General features: G+C 32.1%; 1 protein-coding gene across 1 annotated transcript in view; it reads left to right on the forward strand.

The window, feature by feature from the left end:
- LOC124540702 overlaps window positions 1–19962 on the forward strand; it is a 107740-nt gene that overhangs the window by 76304 nt on the left and 11474 nt on the right. Inside the window, exon 4 of the mRNA XM_047118378.1 lies at window positions 17905–17999. Coding sequence (XP_046974334.1) covers window positions 17905–17999 — 95 coding nt within the window. The remainder of the gene's footprint in view (window positions 1–17904; window positions 18000–19962) is intronic.

Genomic DNA, 19962 nt, shown 5'->3' on the forward strand with positions numbered 1-19962 from the left:
TCTATCATATATATAGTCTAAACAGGAAAATCATTATTCCAGATTATAAATCATAGAGCTTAAAACAAAATATCTTAAAAATTCAAACTACAATTTTACATATTTTTTTGAAAATTAAAAAGAAATATTAATAATTATAATATTTAGTAATTGTTGTTATTCTTTAGTATATAATACGATTATATATAAGGAAGAGGCCTCTAGGTACTTTTTCAATTACTTATTAAAAATATATATACATAATATATGAATACGTACCAACTAACTACATTATACGAATAAGCCTTATTGCCGCACGAAAGATTCCGCAATGCAGATATTTATGTTTATTTGTATTGGAAAGGTTTTTATCAATAGGAACTACTGATATTTCAAAAGCCTTAATGTATTGCTTCGGACTAATTACATTAATATTTTCTTTGTTTGAAGTTATAAAACTTCGCGATTTAAAATGTATAACGTTCTAATGTAAAAGATAATTTAAATTAAAGTATATCTTGTTTAATACCTTATACAAATTATAAACTTTTTTTTATTATTATTGTGGCGCTGGCAATATGTTCCAATATGGTGGAATATGTTCCAAACCCTCTCCTTGATGGGAGAGGAGGTCTTAGCCCAGCAGTGGAAAATTTACAGGCTGTTACTTTACTGCTTTACTTTACAACTTTATTGAATAATAAACAAATACTAAATTCAATAAAAAATACATCGTTGAATTAATTCCAATTTAATAATGAACAATTTGATGATTAGAAGTTAATTTAAAATGACAAAATAGTTTGATTATCAAATTGAAACCCGTTTGCCAAAAGTCCTCATAAATATTAAAAAGAAAATAACATAAAAGTTTTGGGACAAAGATGCAATTACAGTCAGCCAACGTCAAAACGAAATGGGAGTTACAACTGTTTACATAAAAAGGCCTGTTTCCAGAAACGTCTATATTTTAAAATTGCAACAACGTTTTCTGTAATAGTTAAAACAAAATACAGTAAGTTTTTCTTCCATCATCGTGCAATTGGTTTTGCTGCGTTCATTTTAATGGGATTGAGTTTTGTTTATTTTCCGTTCGTTTCCGCTTCGAACCGCTTTGAAACATTAGCTCCGTTCCAATTCACGTTATCCGTTTCATTTTATATTTATACACACCTTACGTAACTGTTTTGATGTGGTTTAAACTCTTTATTTAATTTCAGTGTTGCCATTTGTCATTGTTACGAGTTTAATATTGTATTGGTTTTTATCGTGTATTCACTTAATCAAGTACTGTCCGGCCTATAAACTTTAATGGAAGATGTTCCAATGGGCTTCAGGAGAGAGTTGTACCTTACAGATACCCTTTCATAAAAATATAATATATGTATGAAAGTACATATAAATGCGATAGTAAGTCTCAATCATAACTTTAGATAGACTTTAGTATGGATATAGTTTAAATCCCGGGAAATGAAGTTAAAATGGGAGTGACGATTTGTAATCTCTTTAACAGATAAGTATACCTTTTATCCCAAGCAAGTACCACTGTATATATGTGCTTAATTTGTGCTTATAATTCATCTCGTGCTCAGTGGTGAAGGAAAACATCGCGAGGAACATCATGTGTCTAATTTCATCGAAATTCTGCCACATGTGCATTCCAACTCGCATTGGAACAGTGTGGTGGAATATGTTCTAAGCCCTCTCGATAATGGGAGAGGAGGCCTTAGCCCAGCAGTGGGAAATTTACAGGCTCCTACAAGTATAAGTACCTATAATAAGGTAACTGATTAATTATTTAAATAAATCTTATATTCTTTAAGTGTTATTCTGGTTCAATGGACTTTAAAAAAAAGATACCGAATTTAGTTAATTTTATTTTAAATTGAAGTTTTTACAAAGCTTGAAAATTATCGAAACCACTTAGCATACGATTAATGGATGCTAACAGGATACAGGCATATTATTGATGCTTTGATCAAGATAGTCGATGGCGATAGGTTATATATACATATTTTCAATAAATATCTGTGCAAATACAATCGAGTTATCCTGTGCGTACATTTTTTATTTTTATTTTTTTTGTGGGCTTCATCACCCATAGACAATGAAGCTGTAAGAAATATTAACTATTACGTCGTCAATGTGCCACCAACATTGGGAACTAAGATGTTATGCCCCTTGTGCCTGCAGTTACACTGGCTCACTCACCCTTCAAACCGGAACACAACAATACTGCGTACTGTTGTTTAGCGATAGAATATCTGATGAGTGGGTGGTACCTACTCAGGCGGGCTTGCACAAAGCCCTACCACCAAGTAAATATTGTTGTTTTATTTTGGTGGGTTATGAAAATGATGTAAGTTCATTATCAAATGCGCTCGCAAGACTGCCAATGAAGTTACTCGCTAATCTAGTGTGTCAGATTTTTATAATTTATTGTTGTTTTTTTAAATTACAAATTTACACTGTGAGTTTTTTTAATTTATTAGGGAGTGATATAATTGTGACATACAAAAATACGTATGACAATGTTTTAATTTTTTTTAATTTTATTATAATTGACCAAATGTATTCCTAATTACGCCTAAGAAAAAGAAGATCTCTCACTCTCGCTTAGGTATACACGCCTTTTTTATCATACCGTGCTACTAAAATGCATGCGTTGTATTAAATTATGCATCATTTGTATCACACACACTCCAGCTAGCAAGGATTTATTAGGAGGACAGGAGGCCTTTGTTCACAAGTGGGCACGGTAAATCTGTCGAACCAGGGCTGCAGCTTAATATGCACTTTTTTTTAACTTTTATGGGGTTTTATGGCGTCCCCCACCGTAATATTCCATGGGCTACCAAATATTAGTGATAAAAAATAATAATAATTTGGAGCACTTTTGGGATCCTGGATCGACAGATATACCGTAAGCACATTTTGAAAATAATATTACATATATTATACATAATTTTCTTACTAAATTTTTCTTCGCCCAGTTAGAACGAAGACGAAACTTAAAAAAAAAGTTAAATTGCTGTCAAATGTTCTTTCACTAATCTTCATATGGTTTCCATAATAATGCTTAAAATAAACCAATCTCTATGATCAGTTATTATATCTATCTGTAAATAAATATTTTTTTCATATTTTCATTAACCATCTTTAAATTTTATTAAATTTTATACCTTTGGATTATATTTTGCAACAAACTTGATTTTTTTCCTAAAAGGGTGTAATTATTATTTTAAGTGGGTCTACCAAGTAAATAATGTATTTTTAAAATATTGAAATATTGCCTATATCGTTACCGAATATTAACTCATTGTACGCATTCTTATAATTATTTTATGTGTCCTAAGACGTTATAAACATGGCAACCCTATTTGTCACCGGGCTGTCATCACTAATTAGAAATCGCGTCGTCGTCGGGTGGAACTTTGTAAATACTTTTAGTTCAATTCCTTTTACAAAACAAAATTTTGGATTTATCCAAAATGTTATTTTGTTACACAAAATCGCTGATTCTCAAGAAAGGCTATTAGGAATATTAGTAATCCTTTTTTTTAAGTAAACCTATTTTCTTGCATGGAGTTCAACCTTACTTCATAAGAAATTTCATTAAATTCAGTTCAGTAGTTTTGTCAGTAGTGTAAGAGCAACAGTTCAAAGTTAAGGCAAGTTACTTGCTCATTTATCATTTATAATATAAGTATTTTTATTCATGTAAATATTTAACAATTTGAGCCATATATTTCTCTTGTCCGGGTCAGAGAATACTTACGAAAAGCTATTAGTATTTGACGACCTCCGTGGTCGAGTGGTGTGTACACCGGTTTTCAAGGGTACGCCACTCCGAGGTCCCGGGTCGATATAGATTATCATTAGTTTTCTATGTTGTCTTGGGTCTGGGTGTTTGTGGTACCGTCGTTACTTCTGATGTTCCATAACGCAAGTGCTTTAGCTACTTACATTGGGATCAGAGTAATGTATGTGATGTTGTCTCATATTCATATATTTATTATATTCATATTTATTATTACTATATTGGGATTTGAGTGTGGTCGATTTTCATGACACATTCCTCACGATTTCTTCTTTCCTGGGCACGAGATGAATTACAAATAAAACATAAATATTTTAAGTAATATAAAATTCATATACGTAGAGTGAACGAACTTACGTAAAGGAAATATGACGAAATTGTAACCAGTTTAATGAAAGCAATTATAAAGATTGCGCGTGCTTTTTGAAACGACAGCAAGGTGGAAGTGATATCATGAAATTAATATTATGTTCTAATAGCAATGGCATTTGAAGTATGCAAGGCTTGTGTACGTAAACAGATATAAGTACCATTTAAAAAAGCCTAAAAGACAAATGCTGTTTTACCATTAGGGGGAGGGGGAAGGGTATCCCCTGATATCTGGTTTATATGTGTATAAGTAATTTATTATTGTAACTTTTTTAATAAAATTTATAAGGTGGTTATCTAATAAGCTCTATATATGTTTAATATAAATATGAATTTCTTGTTGTGTTTGACGAATATTTATCATGTACTGTACTAATGTTAAATACTTGTAAGTTGTATGACATAAATATTCACGAATTTATATATACAGTTGATGTTCGCGACTTCGTTCGTGTAAGGCGGTCGTTTGTCATGTCTTAGGTAAAACAAAGTGGTAAGTAAGTAAATAAAGTAGTCTATATCCTTCCTTGGAGTTTAAATTTACCTCATACCAAATTTCATCAAATTCGGTTCAGTGTTTCGGTAGTAAAAAAGCGACAGACAGACAGAGTTACTTTCACATTTATATAACGTATTACGTATATATTAGGTGTCATCAGCTGATGCCATTTCGATATATTTTGTTCTGCGGTGTATAGTAATTCGGAAATAACATCAAAGTCGTCAAACCTGTCACCATTAGCGGGATGTCATTGTTAATGAGCAACGCGGCGCTCGACAACCACGGAGACAGACGATTAGGAAATAACTAAAAATATGCGTCAAACAAATATCACAACTTAGTTAGGATTTTTCTAATACTTTAAAATCAACTCCTTCCACCGCGTCAATAGTTTCCCAAAAAGTACCAAATGCTTTTATACGGTTTCCACTAATAGAATTATTGACCCCTGAGGATGCTTTAATTCTGCTCTTTAAACCTGGATTCCTTCCAACGTAGTGCGAAGAGGCATCTTGCATGTGCTATTTCATTTTCCTTGACTGTAATGGCCGTCTTCGCGTTTTGACTCCACTACCACGCAGGTGGAGTGGAATCTTTAAAAATAAAATGGGGGAAAAAATTATGCTTACTACTAGAGATGTACATATGTAGACCCATACAATATCCACACCAAGCCGGGCTTCGTAGCCAGTATACAATATTTCATTAATTACCTCGTCGGCTTTGTGGTAGAAGGCTTTAAATATCAAAGTCCGGACGAGCCAAAAATGTTTATTGGATTTTCCTTCAAGTGAAAATTGTTGAAGTTTACACGTAACATTCGTTATGTACTAGTTCTACTGTATAGTTTGCCGTCATCATTAGTATTTTAAAACTGATGTTGTCTGTGACCACAGTCTTACAGTGTACAGCTTATGTCAAATGAGGTTTTAATACTTAAAAATAATGCCTGAGGAATTAAAAGACGATTGTTGCATCTACTTTTTTTTCAAATGTTTATTTTCTTTTGTTTTTGTAAATAACCTCCTAACACCGTAAAATTTCAATGTTACCAGCAACTTGCATTAAAGCAACTTGGTAATGTTGGCTCCAAACATCAATAGAAAGTTGCCCAGCAGTGGGATTTACAGTCACTAAAAACTCGATGGCAGTAAAAATTAACGGCAATGCGCGTTGTAGTGTTCAAATCGTTAAGTGAAATAAAGATAAATCCAGACAAGCGAATAAGCGTTGTTCGCGCACCGCACTCCGATGTCCTCCGGCCAATTATCTCGGAAAACTAAATTTCTGCTCGTATACCTTTCCCCGGCAAACGACTCAACATTTTAACTTTCTATGATTTCACTACTAATTAATTGAATATATGCATATTGTTTTATTTAAATTCGCGACTATTATTATTCGATTTAAATTAACATGCAAATTAAAACGAAAACAAATTAAGAATTATTTCTACAAGAATTTTCTTCAACATCATTCGAAATTTGGTAGTCATGAGTTTATATTTCGTACATACAACAACAACAACAACAGCCTGTAAATTCCCACTGCTGGGCTAAAGTCCTCCCTCTCTCCCTTTGAGGAGAAGGTTTGTAACATATTCCACCGCGGTTCCTCACGATGTTTTCCTTCACCGCTGAGACAAATTAAGCACATGAATCAGCGGTGATTGCCTGGATTTGAACCCGCAATTTTCGGTTAAGATGCACGCGTTCTAACCACTGGGCCATCTCGACTCAATTAATATAATCTCGACTATTTCGTACATAGCATATGGCTTATTGTCAAAGCCGTGACATAAACAAATAGAACTTGACAATCGTTGAGATATTTAAATATTTAAAAATACATTAATATTATGATTCTTTTATCACTACCTGATTAGCCGTTCGACTGTTTGGTCCTTATTATCCGTTTTATATTGGTACATATATATTTTTTATGGTATAAGTTGGCGGACGGGCATATGGGCCACCTGATGGTAAGTGGCCACCATCACTCATAGACAATGACGCTGTAAGAAATATTAACTATTCCTTACATCGTCAATGCGCCACCAACCTTGGGAACTAAGATGTTATGTCCCTTGTGCCTGTAGTTACACTGACTCAACTGATGAGTGGGTGGTATCTACCGAGACGGGCTTGCACAAAGCCCTACCGCCAAGTAATATATGTATATATTACTATAGTATATAGATATGTAATATAGATAGAGGTTCGCACGACAAAACAACTAAAGCAAATGAGAAAACTTTATTAACTTTGTGTACGTAAATCATCATTTAACACATTAAGTGTACCTACCATCGGCTCGGACTGTTGATGCTACCGAGAAGAACCGCCACGAAACGCAGTAGTCACTTTAGAAATGTATTTTAACAAATGATTTATATTTATTAACCGAGAAAGTTAAAAATCTCCTAGATAAGAGTAAGCTCGATAGTGTCAGAATGTTTTTTGTTTATGGTATAGGTTGGCGGACGAGCATATAGGCCACCTGATGGTAAGTGGTCACCATCGCCCATAGACAATGACGCTGTAAGAAATATTAACTATTCCTTACATCGTCAATGCTCCACCAACTTTGGGAACTAAGATGTTATGTCCCTTGTACCTGTAGTTACACTGGCTCACTCCCCCTTCAGACCGGAACACAACTATAGTGAGTTATATTTAGCGGTAGAATAACTGATGAGTGGGTGGTACCTACCCAGACGGGCTCTGAAAGCCCTACCACCAAGTAAATGTCGTTATAAATCGGTACATTGTTTTCTTATGTTACCATCAAGCCAATCAACGTAGCTCTTTATATAAAGTACATAGGTAGTACACAATCAATTAAAATTACAATATATAAACGACATATCTTTCCATATAAGCTCGTCACTCCTTAAATCGCATAGATAACTGCATCACAATATTTCTCGACAAGTGGACTTGTGTAATCACACACGACCATTTTATATAGACCTCCACTCCTAAACCTATATTCCGTAACGAGACACTTCGCAGTTATCTAGCGTTATATTAGATTGGAGTGACATATCTGGATATATCTTGGGATTTTTTTTTTCAGGACAAAATATTGTCATACATGTCAGCCTGTGATAATGTAATTAAAATATTTCTTTATGTATATAACAAAACTCTTTTAGAAGACGTATCTAGAACATTATGTACAGTTAATTATAATTTTTATTTATATATTTTAATATAAAGAAAATTTTAAGACAAAACCATACTAGTAAAAATTAAAAACAAAATTATTATGTATATGTATGTGTGAATATGGGTGTTGTTTTTCTAATATGAGACAGTAATTTATTTCAAAATAATACAAAGAAAATAGCATTCGTGAAAGAGACAAAACATTCTGCTGTTGTTGGTTTCCATTCAGGATAAATAATAATTCAATTCGCAGTGAGGGTGCAAAAACAGATGTATGTATACTTTTTTCCAATAGAAGTAGAAGGGATGAACAAACCTCAGGTTTATGTATTTCATGCGGTTTGCTAATAGCTAGCTAGCTCAGCGCTATTGTGCACTACTAAGGGTTTATGATTAATATATCTGTATTTATAATACAACACTATTACGCTTAACTACTTATTTACACTATAATTTTCCTCCAAAAATTCCGATAACACTTTCAACGTTCAAAATGCCATTTTTCGCAAATCCACAGTGAATATCATAGATCAATCAAGATCGACCAATGATAACGCGTCTATTTGCTTGGATTTATTCTCTCATTGTTGGAATAGAGTATAGTCTTTTCATTCTATTTCATACTTCGAAGAAACTATAATCCAACACTACCATAGAGATCTAAAGTCTGTTAGACTAGAGGTTGAATTTGTAACACTATTAACTTCTTAACTACAAACCTCTGAAAACTATTGGCATAATTCTATAACTCTTACTGGTCCAATCGGTTTAAACAAAATCAAAGCTGGATAGATAACGCTCCACATATTATCCTCGCCTTACCCAAATGTAGACAAAATACAGACAGATCCATTACAATTTTATTACGTTGAGATAGCATATAATTGATTTGAAACCTTTGGATTTATCTGGTCTTCTCAAACTGGTCTCATTATAAACTGGGATAATAGGTTCAAAGGAATTTAGACTTTATAACTAAAGGGATAAAGTTGATTCGTTCCTTTTTAGTTTTGTAGGTTGTTTGTCTTCTCCTAACGGGACGTCACGGCCTAAAAGGGATGATAGTTAGATAGTACTAGTTTTTATAATATGTATGTAATAGGAGTGAGAGGTGATCGGAAAAAGTACATATCACGTGTAATTGGCTAATAAGTGATAACGGATTTGAATCTCGTTTCCTCCGGCTAAAAAATATCCACAATTAAAAAAAAAAAACGAATATCTCTGAATCCTTTGCACAGGTCTTATTTTTTTTTTAATTCAACGAAAAAGGTCGTACATAAGTGGACGTTCTTCGTCGAAACTTTAGATAGATACATTTGTCTTGATTAAAAATCAATGGATACTTATTTAATTAAATCTTCCATAGATTATTATGTATTATCTATATTGTATACAATAAATATATAATACGTAGTGTTTATAAGTTACAACTTCTTTTTTCTTTCTTGAAATAATTATCGTTAAAGTCACGTTCAAAAAATATAGAATATATTTAGATCATTGATAGTGAAAAACTACAACCGGATCAGAAATTTCCATCTTATGTCTGAGAAGAACCGGCGAGAGAAACTCAGCGGAATGTTTTTATAGAATAACAATAAATATATTTTCGTTATTTGTAACAGCTTGGAAGCGATCATCTCATTCCCAAGGTGTGCAATCAACAAAAAGTCATTAGTGTTGTTATATCCTTTAGCACACAAAACGCTCTTTAACGATTATTTTTGTATTCAATACTTTTAAATGGATGTTGAACTAAAACAATAATTAACAAAATGAAAAAGAACTACCACGCTGCTTTACGTTTCAATTGCATAATTAAGAAGAAAATAGAATTACAATGCGAATATAGCAATTACAGTAGATAAGCTGGTCTGTTTTGACTGGCTTGGGAACTAAGATTATATTGTACCTGTGCCTGTTACAACAAGGGTACACTCATAATTTGAAACATAGTACAATAATACTAAATATATAAAAATATTTGGTGATAGAATTGTGTTTGAAACTTTGTAAGATTTGGCCAGAGCCGCACCAAACAAACAAAAGCAGCTTATCTATATATGTGATTATATTAGTTAATATATCTATGATCGTTTATATAAGTGCCTAGTTTTTTAAGAGACAAAAAGTATTGTAACTCACAATTATTAAGAATTATGTCTTAGAGCCTTAAATATATACATTTTTTGTTAATCTTTATTAAGACATCTATTTCTCTCTTTCATCCATCATTGTTTTGACATTTGAAAAAATAAGACAGCATTATTTATCTTGTCTTATAAAACGTCTGATGCTAAAGCTGTATCTTCTATTATCTTACTTACTTTTTAAGTCCAAAATCATAGGAAGTTATTATATTTTCAGATATAGAACCTTTTAAGTGAAAAATATTAATCTCCGTTTGAAAATGGAATTCAATAAACATTCTATATTCAGTCGTATTCGTAATATGATTGATATTAAATTTTATTGACATGAAAGAGGTTTTCCAACAAAAAGTTTTTATATATACGAGTTGTATTCATGGAGCCACGCTCTCTGAATCTTTTATATCTGTACTTAATCCATTTCAATTCATAGACTAATAATATTAACATCAAAACAGAATGGAGTTGAATCCGCGTATTTAGGGTTCCGTAACAACTTCGGCTTAATTTCTTATAATTGTCAATACCGCAAAGTGATTATGTTGTTAGTACATTATTACGTTAAACTAATGACTTATTTTTCTAGATTGGATTAAAAACACTGTATTTTTTTATATGATTTGACGTCGCTTATAGTAAAGTAGAAAACAACATCATAATGTTTTATGGAAATCAAACGAATAGCCAACTTAATCCTTTTTTTTTCTTTAACGAGTTATTAATCAAACTTTTGTTCAAAGATTGAGCTGTCAAAACATTTTAATTCTTTACAACGGATCCCTAAAATGAATAAAATTAACCTTATTAGATAAATCGTTTTATGGCGTATTTTTATTCCCTCTCCGTAGACTTAATATAACATATCTTTTTATATCACTACGCGTGGGCGTCACACAAATAAACATATACCTTTACAGCTGTGAATGTGTCTTACTCGACAACGACATTAACGGGGGTAATGCGTTTTACTCTTACTGTAGATGTTACTTAAGCCTTTTCGATTTTGCTTTAAATAATATTTGGAGTTAAAATAAATGACTAATCGGAATGTTCGGGGTCAGTATCTAATCAATTATCTATGTATAATTTATCTTTGCGTCAGTGTTGAACTCTTGGACATCTGAGATGTGACAACTGGATCGATTTCAATGGTCTGGTTCCAATTATTTTTTTCTTTACAAAAATAAATAAACACTCAATCACTTGGTGGTAGGGCTTTGTGTTAGCTCGTATGGGTTTACTACCCATTTATTAGATATTCTACCTCCAAAGAGCAGTACTCGTTATTGGTACAGTAGTATGGACAGTGGTAGCTACTTAACACCATATGACTAGCACGCTTCTTCACATATATATCATAGAAAAAAACACAAATTCAAATTTCAACGTTCAAATGTGGTCCTGGAAGTTCGCGTACATGTAAATTTCGAGACGTAAATAGCAGTCATTTTATTTAGTTTTATGAGGTTTAATTATTACATCTAAAATCTAAAAAATCCTCTGATAATTTTACATACATTCTAAAGCTATTCTTTTCATTTATTCCGATTATATGACAAAAAAAGATAATGGCAGTTAACTATTATAAAAAATAAATTTTAAAATATATGAAGCGATAAAAAGGGTTTTGTTTTGTAATGACAAAGCTCCTGTCAATAAAATTTGGCGCGGAATCGTATTTGACATTCTGAAGTGTTGCCAACTAAAAAAAATATATTTTCACTGCAGACTGACTTGTGCTCGTAGTCGACTACCATTTGACTGAGTTAGCATCACACTGTAGGTTTTTTTAAATATTTTAATCTGTCCAACTCTCTCTTGACCGCTTTTTCAAACATCCGTAATAAAGGCTTCCACGTAGGCGTGTTACTGTTACTCTATAATGCTCGGCGCTGCGCCCGCGCATCTATCGATCACGGTTAAGCAATGTATCACGATCGATCTATAGATGATCGTTAGTGTATCTGGTGCAGTTCCTATTGTTATGTAAGTGGACTATTTTACATAGTTTTGATATTTAGTTCGATATGATAAGGAAAAGGTGGTCATTGGTATATGGATGTAAGTAGGATGAAAATTATACACGATTAGTTTCTTAACACCCGCTGGAGGGTTCAGGCCTTCTCTATACTTGAGGAGAAAGCTTGGACCACCAACAGAAAACAGATGTGATATATACAATTTTATAGATGTCGTTAGATGCACGTTACAACCCAGTCATCTGACATAATACCGCCAAATAGCAATATTTAGTATTGTTGTGTTCCAGTTTTGGGGATGAATAATAACTGGCTTACTCATCCCCTGTTACACTGGTAACAGGTACAAGGGATATCTCATTTCAGTTCACGAGATCAGTAGAGCATTGACAATTTAAGGAATGTCTTATATTTCTTATAATGCATTGTTTATGGGCGCTGGTGTCCACTTAATAACAGATGGCATCTTGGCTCGCCCACCAACCTATTACATAGAATGAAGAGATGCTAGTAAATATTGATTAATATATCTTTGTATGGTAAAGATGAAATCTCTATCTTTATCTGTTTAAATGAATAAGACTCAGCAAAAGACTAGAAGCTTTCGGAAATGAAACAAAATCCCACTGAGTTTATTTTACATCCTAACTATTTTTCTATCGGTTTAGATTTTCTCGACCTATATATATATAGTAAACACCGTTGGTCAATACTTTCATGCAGAATTTCACGTAAAAATATATACGGAACTAATTATGTGATTACTTTTAAGTATATCAGATCCCACCAAAAACATTAAATATAAAAAAATGCCAAGTCTCTCGACGCAGTCTTTCCATCGTAAAAATGAGATTAGATTAGATTATTAATGACACAGTAGTCGCATGACAAGCAAGTAATGTTTGTAGTGAGAGTCGAGGCCGCGGGCAGGTACTAGTAAATATTTACATATAGTCTCCTCCCGCCTTGCTCATAGTTGACTAAAGTCACCTGTCCACTGGACGAATAACTACAATGGAAGCTTCATCTAAGCTTTTGCTAGCGATGCCTCGAAGAAGCTTGTGTGGATATCATATATAGCTTTCACTTAACAGACAGTTTTTCATGTCCTTAAGGCACAGATTATTTCAATGTCACGTTTTGTTGTTTTTTTTTTAATTTTGACATTTATTGGTGCCAAGATGTCACAGATTATTTCGCCAATGTCAAGTGCGATTCAAGGTCACGTTATAATCTGTCAAGTGGGCGATATGGGTAGTGACAGTGCTAAGTTGTTTAGTAACTCACAAGTTTTCGTAGCAGGTCTTGATATAAAAGTTCATCAATATATATCAATAATTTGTTGTTTTTTTAAATGATGTTTGGAAGCAATCATTTGTTCGCTATAATCTAATAAATATAATATATGTTATAAAATTACGCAACTTACATCGTTGACTTTTTTAAAGCATAGTTTCATCAGTGGTCGATGAGCCTAAAGAGCGTGACAATGACAATGGGCAAACCGGAGTCACCAAGCTGTAATTGTTTGCTTACTATGCCTCGTTTAGTGCCCGTGATGTGAATGACAATTAACGCAGAATTATTATCATTATATTATAATTATCATCAGGTTACTTATAAGTGTTTTGTAGGTTGTGAATGACAAAATTATGCTGTTTTCTTCATTCAAATATCAAATCAGTAATGAAAGAAAGAGATAGAAATCAATGTTTATTCTAACTGATTTATACGTTCAAATCATTTGTATAAAATACTTTAATAATAATAAAAAAAAAAATGTATAGATGATAAAAACCGTGCACCTAATTCTTCTTGACTTCCAGGCAGAATATTATACATATACAGGGTTATTGGTAATTCGACGTATTCCCGAGGAGGTTATAGGGGTGACTATTTGCAATAATTTTAACTCCTATATGCATGATGCAAAAGTGAACCAATAATTGAAAATTAATTTAAAAAAAAGTATCAATTAAAATCTATCTTTTTTCATTTCACATGACACATCGACTTTTCTCAAGACGATTTCCTTTATATTAGATGTATGTTATTGATATAGTATAGTGATGTTTGATGCTTTGATTCCGAAGAGAGAGATTCTCCTACACCTATTGTCATAAAGGCTTTACATTATACCATATCCAATTGATTTCAAACAGTAATCAGACACAGTCATTGGCTCCCAATTTTCATTGTCACCTGCGTTCACTATAGAATGTTAATGAATCATGATTCATCGTATCGCTGATTCATTCGTGGGAAACCATTACTGTTTCAAAAAGAGCTGTATTTGGACTGTCAATATTATCAATACAATATTTGAATTACACTTTAACTGGTTCTAACAAGACTAAACAACAATACTTAGTATTATTGTGTTCCAGTTTTTAAGGGTGATTGAGCCAGTGTAAGTAAAGGTATTTCCAACAGTATTAATGACTACGGTCACCACTTACCATCAGGCTACTGTTTGTTTGATAGCTTATCTGTATTATAAAAAAGGACTTTATGAATGGTGGTAGCTGTAGATTTGTTAGATTCAAAAGTTCTCGTAGGTTGTTGCTTAAAATTGAAGCTTTAAATGTAACATGTAATAGAATTACATTTTAAAACAGAACTTGGAAATATTATTGTCATTATTTTTTATGTACATATGTATCCTAACTTTTTTTCTTCTTCTGGAAATAAGAAATGATAAATTATTAGTTCACACTAAGGTCCTCTACAGCGTTTCCGTTGCAAAATAAATTTAAATATAGAACTTTAAATTTTTCTTAAACTTGTTTGTTTTATAAATAAACACAAATATTCATAATTTAAACTAGAACCGTTCTATATGTATATTAATAAAAAAATAATAAAAAAATACGGATTAAAAGCTACTTACAATCTCGCAGAACAATTTTTTGTTCAGTTTAAAAGTACTGGCATACGATTAAGTCTCTCGAGTTAAAGCAAAGTCAATTTAAACGAAGCATACGTATAATTTGATAATCTCGACTGTCCAGTTTTGATGTCATTGTTACGTTTTGAACCACTCCGTTTGGGATGTCTTATTTGTCCCGCTACGTTCGGTAAACAGAACCAGTTATCATTTAATAGCTTCCTACTAGTGTTCCAACGGTCATATACGTATATGAATTAGAATGATTCGTTTTTTGAAAGTCTGTTGACAAATAAATTGTTAAAAGGTTTAGTATTTGAATTTGCATGGTTCGATTTTTGAAAATCTGTTGACAAACAGTCGAAAAAAAGGTTTTGTATTCGAAATTAAACGGTTCGATTTTTAAAAATCTGTTGAAAAAAGTCGAGCAAATTTTTTATTTGCCTTTATATTATCTATAGTTAAGTATATAATCACTAAGTACAGGCATACTAGAAAATATGAAGTTTACTAAGCTGTCATGCACACTAAGATAATAAAATATTTATGTATATTACAAAACTATTTGTATAAATGTATATATGTACATATATATATATTTGAATATAATTTTGCTGATATTATAAACTGAAGCACATTTGATGAAATTAAAGCTTATATTCAATGATAGAATTTTACTTTTTTATGCCTAACATCCGACTATCAAACCCTAAAACGCGAAAGAAACGGCAGGTGACAACTAAAACATATAAATAAATTAAGTAATGAACCCACTTTATTTAAGAAACCATTTCATAAAATAAAAGATCACAATACAGTGTATTATTTGATAAATAAACATACAAACATATTTTAGGATGGTCACGAGCTTATACAATGATAAGTATTTTTCCAGATTCATTTATAAGCACTATTGTCACATTCATTTTATCCACTAATTCATGTTTTACAACACATCCCGTATTTCATATCAAAATTTAGCCTCTCATTCCCATTATTCCCAAATTAATAATATAAGTATCACCAAACATTGCCGCCGCATTCGATTTCTTGACATTCTCTTTCTCACCGGCCAGTATCAGACAATCGGCCAGTATTCATCGTGAACAATTAAAATATTACATTACATTATATTCTAAAAATAGTCACTCGACATATTATTAACTAAATTATTCTAATAAATTATAGTTATACAATGTGTAACAAAAAATAACTCAAACATATACGGTTATATAAAGTACATATTCATAAACCAACAACAAACAATGTAATACATACATATTTGTTTCGGTACGCAAATAATTATATTCGCGGTTATCGTACTCACTCATTTCGAGCTGCTTTTAGCACTGAGGCATAACTGTTTTGTATTTACATACAACTAATGTATTTACACGACTTCGCTTGCGTTTTGGGCGCAAAAAGAAATTTCAGGAAATTCGGTTAAACAGTTTTCGCGAAAAAGAGTTATTTTTACATTTATAATATTAGTATATATGTGTATTTTCACCTTTTCGTCTAAACAATAGCTAACACAATCCACACAGACCGGATATAAAGCAGACTTCGCATATTCAATCTATATATATTTGTTTTGTTAATATATAAGACTAGCAACCTACTTCGCACGGTTGTAATACTGATACTAAATATACTACAGATTTTTGTCTATGTATATTATACGAGCTGAGATGGCCCAGTGATTAGAACGCGTGCATCTGAACCGATGATTTCGGGTTCAAGCCCAGGCAAGCACCACTATATATATATATATATATATATTTATAGTGGTGCTTGCCTGGAAGCACATATATATATATATGTGCTTAATTGTGTTTATAATTCATCTCGTGCTCGGCGTGGAAGGAAAACATCGTTAGGAAACCGGCATTGCAGAGAAGGCCTTAGCCCAGCAATGGAAATTTACAGGCTGTTACTTTACTTTTTTACTTTTATTATTTAATACAAAAACCTTCCTCTCGAATCACTCTATCTATTAAAAATCGTACCAAAATCCGTTGTGTAAATTTAAAGATCTGAGCATACATAGGGACATACAACGGAAAGCGACTTTTTTATATCAAATGTTGGAAAAGAATAACAGCTAAGATTTTGTCGGTTCTTCTCGGTAGAATCTATATTCCGAAACGGTGGTTTTATCAAAAGTGCTTGTTAAAGCCTACTTGAATAAAATATATTTAATTGTTTTTAATTTGATTGATTTATTGCTAGTTTGAAACAAGCCTTATCGTTGAACTACGTGAAATTTGAAGTATTGAAACTGTTTTTCAAGCTAATTTACAACCAGCTCTATAGCTTGAGTGCAGATTTCCTACAAGTTTGCAACGGAGCTTATCGCTGAAGTTTGTATAGTTTGTTAACATCATACAGCAAATGTAATTCGCTTAGACATTACTAAGTCACGAACGGAATTATTAAATCTAATTGAAAATGCCACAGACGAGAATAACTAAAATATATTTGATATTAATATACTCGTTACTGCGTTTGTCATTTCATTTATTGACAACTAGCCCCGGCTTCGCACAAGTGCAATACTGATATATACTTAACATACTACATTTTTTTTAATTTATGACGTCATCAAATTATTAATTAAAATTACCAGTATTTCTGTACTGTGTCCATGTATTATATACAAAAACCTTAGTCTCTAATTAATAGTGGCGGATTTACAAATCTGCCGCTAGTAGGCTGTATTATAAACTAGGTGATATTTCTGTAGTGACGAGTGTACGGATTACGGACGTAATGTGTATACATATAGCTATAAGTTTTTTTTAATTTCTGTAAGATAATAATAAATTTGACTAAATTTACCGCCCCTCTAAATCTACCGCCCTGGGCTCCAGCCTACTTAGCCTATTGGTAAATCCGCCGCTGCTAATTATTCTATTAAAAAAAACTGCATCAAAATCCGTTGTGTAATTTGAAAGATTTACTACATAGGGACAGACAGCGGTAAGCGACGTTGTTTTATACTATGTAATGGTTCAATGCGTAATCTTTTTTTTTTCTTTCCAGGGATATTTACACGTGTGGAGACGAGAGAGTACGTTTTCTGACGACGAACTCAACGAGCTATTTAACAATATTGAAGATATTTACGCTTTTAACAAGTAAGATTATATTTTTATATAATTTTAATAGAATACAATTCATGACGACGAAAGTTTTGGTGGAACACTATATTAATAGGTCCCATTATTTTGGCTATGTTACTTAAAAACACTTGTAGCTAATTAAACTTAAACCATAAAATATTTTTGACATATATATGTTTTTCACGTGATGAGGGAGAACTCAAGGGGTTGGTTATGATCTTAAATGTAGGCAACATTTAAGATCCGCATTTTTACTTTTATTTAGGTTTTTTAATAGGTATTAGGACATCACCGCCCTTCGATTTTTAAGAAGTATTAACCTTGATACTGCGCCAATAACCTTGGGGTTATGGTACGTCCCTTATTCCTGGAGTCAGTACGGCTCACTCAACCTTCAAATCAGAACACACCAATACTACAATATTGTAGTATGGATTACACCAAATTATTCAAGATTCCTATCCTATCCAAGTTTCCTTCGAACTTAATTTGAAACATCGTGACTTTTTAAAAATACAAATTAATCAGTTAGTTTTCAACCGACTTCAAAAAGGAGGAGGTTATCAATTCGTCTGTATTTTTTTATGTTTGTTACCTCACTTTTCACTGGGTGGACCGATTTTGATATTTTTTTTTGTTTGAAATCTGTTTTGTTTGAGAGTGCTTCCCGTGTAGCCCCATTAATTTAGTCCAGTTCTAATGATGGTATCCATATCATAACGATATAAGTCTTAAATTTGCATTATGCGCGCATCCGGCTCCAAATATAACAATAACTATAACTACATTATATAATCGTAAATCGACTTTTAAGTAGTCTAATATTTTCATTTCATATTAATTAAAAAAAAGTGTTTTGTAAAGTTGGTTTTTCTTTTGGTTAAAATTTTTATTTATTAGTTTATACGACCTTCACAGAAAACTCTGTAAATGTAAAACATTCGTTATCTTTAGAAGTAACATAAGCCGTTGCAATGAAATATCACCCTCGACGAAAACTTTTGTCGAATTTCTCGCGAGCTATTTTACTTTTGACGTATTACAGGGGGACTATTCTTGAATCTTTTAATATGTGACATTGAGAAATGGGATGTATTCTGACGACGATTAAAAATATATTGTTTTTATCCTACTGAGAAAAAATACATACAATTTGCATTTTTGCATTTCCTTGACGATATTTGCCTATTAAACATGCTAGTATAGTTGGAACAAATTATATCAAATTATATATCAATTAGTATATAATTATTTAATTTAGATAAAGTGTGTAAATTTTTAATACCTGTTGACTTCCAAGCAGGATACATTAATTGAAATAATTGTATTTAATTAACATGACGTTGTATTTTTTAAATGTTAAAAAAGAGTACTGAGTTTCTTGCCGGTTCTTCTCGGTAGAATCTACTTTCCGAACTGGTGGTAGCGTCACTTAATTGTAAAATGACGATTCAAAAGTGCTTATAAAAGCCTACTGTTTAAAAAAAAAGAAAAAAAAAATAGCAATCATAACGAATATTTTAAGTAAGATAGAAGAAGCATCAGCCTCCTATATAATGACGATATGGAAACGAAATTAATTTAATAAGACGCTTGTGGTTACAATAGTTTAAATTTATAGTAAATACATATTTTTGTGTGCCAGTTTGAAGTGTGAGTGAGCCAGTGGAACAAGTACGTATATAACATCTTCGTTCAAAATAAAACCAGGTACTGTAAAAAATATAATCTTAATCCACCCCTGGCGGCGAGGGTGTACGCTATTAGGGTCGGGTCTGAATAGCGAAGGGTAAGGTTATATTAAAGAAATTTGCTCCATTGTCCGTACGTTAAGCTGAGTAGGAAATAATTTTATTATGTAGGACTTTTTCGTACTAATAAGACTATTATAATAGCAATAGTATAGACATAATACATCAACAACAACAACAGCCTGTATATTCCCACTGCTGCTAAAGGCCTCCTCTCCCTTTGAGGA

This window comes from Vanessa cardui, chromosome 26 (genome assembly GCF_905220365.1).
Source record: "Vanessa cardui chromosome 26, ilVanCard2.1, whole genome shotgun sequence".
NCBI lineage: Eukaryota > Metazoa > Arthropoda > Insecta > Lepidoptera > Nymphalidae > Vanessa > Vanessa cardui.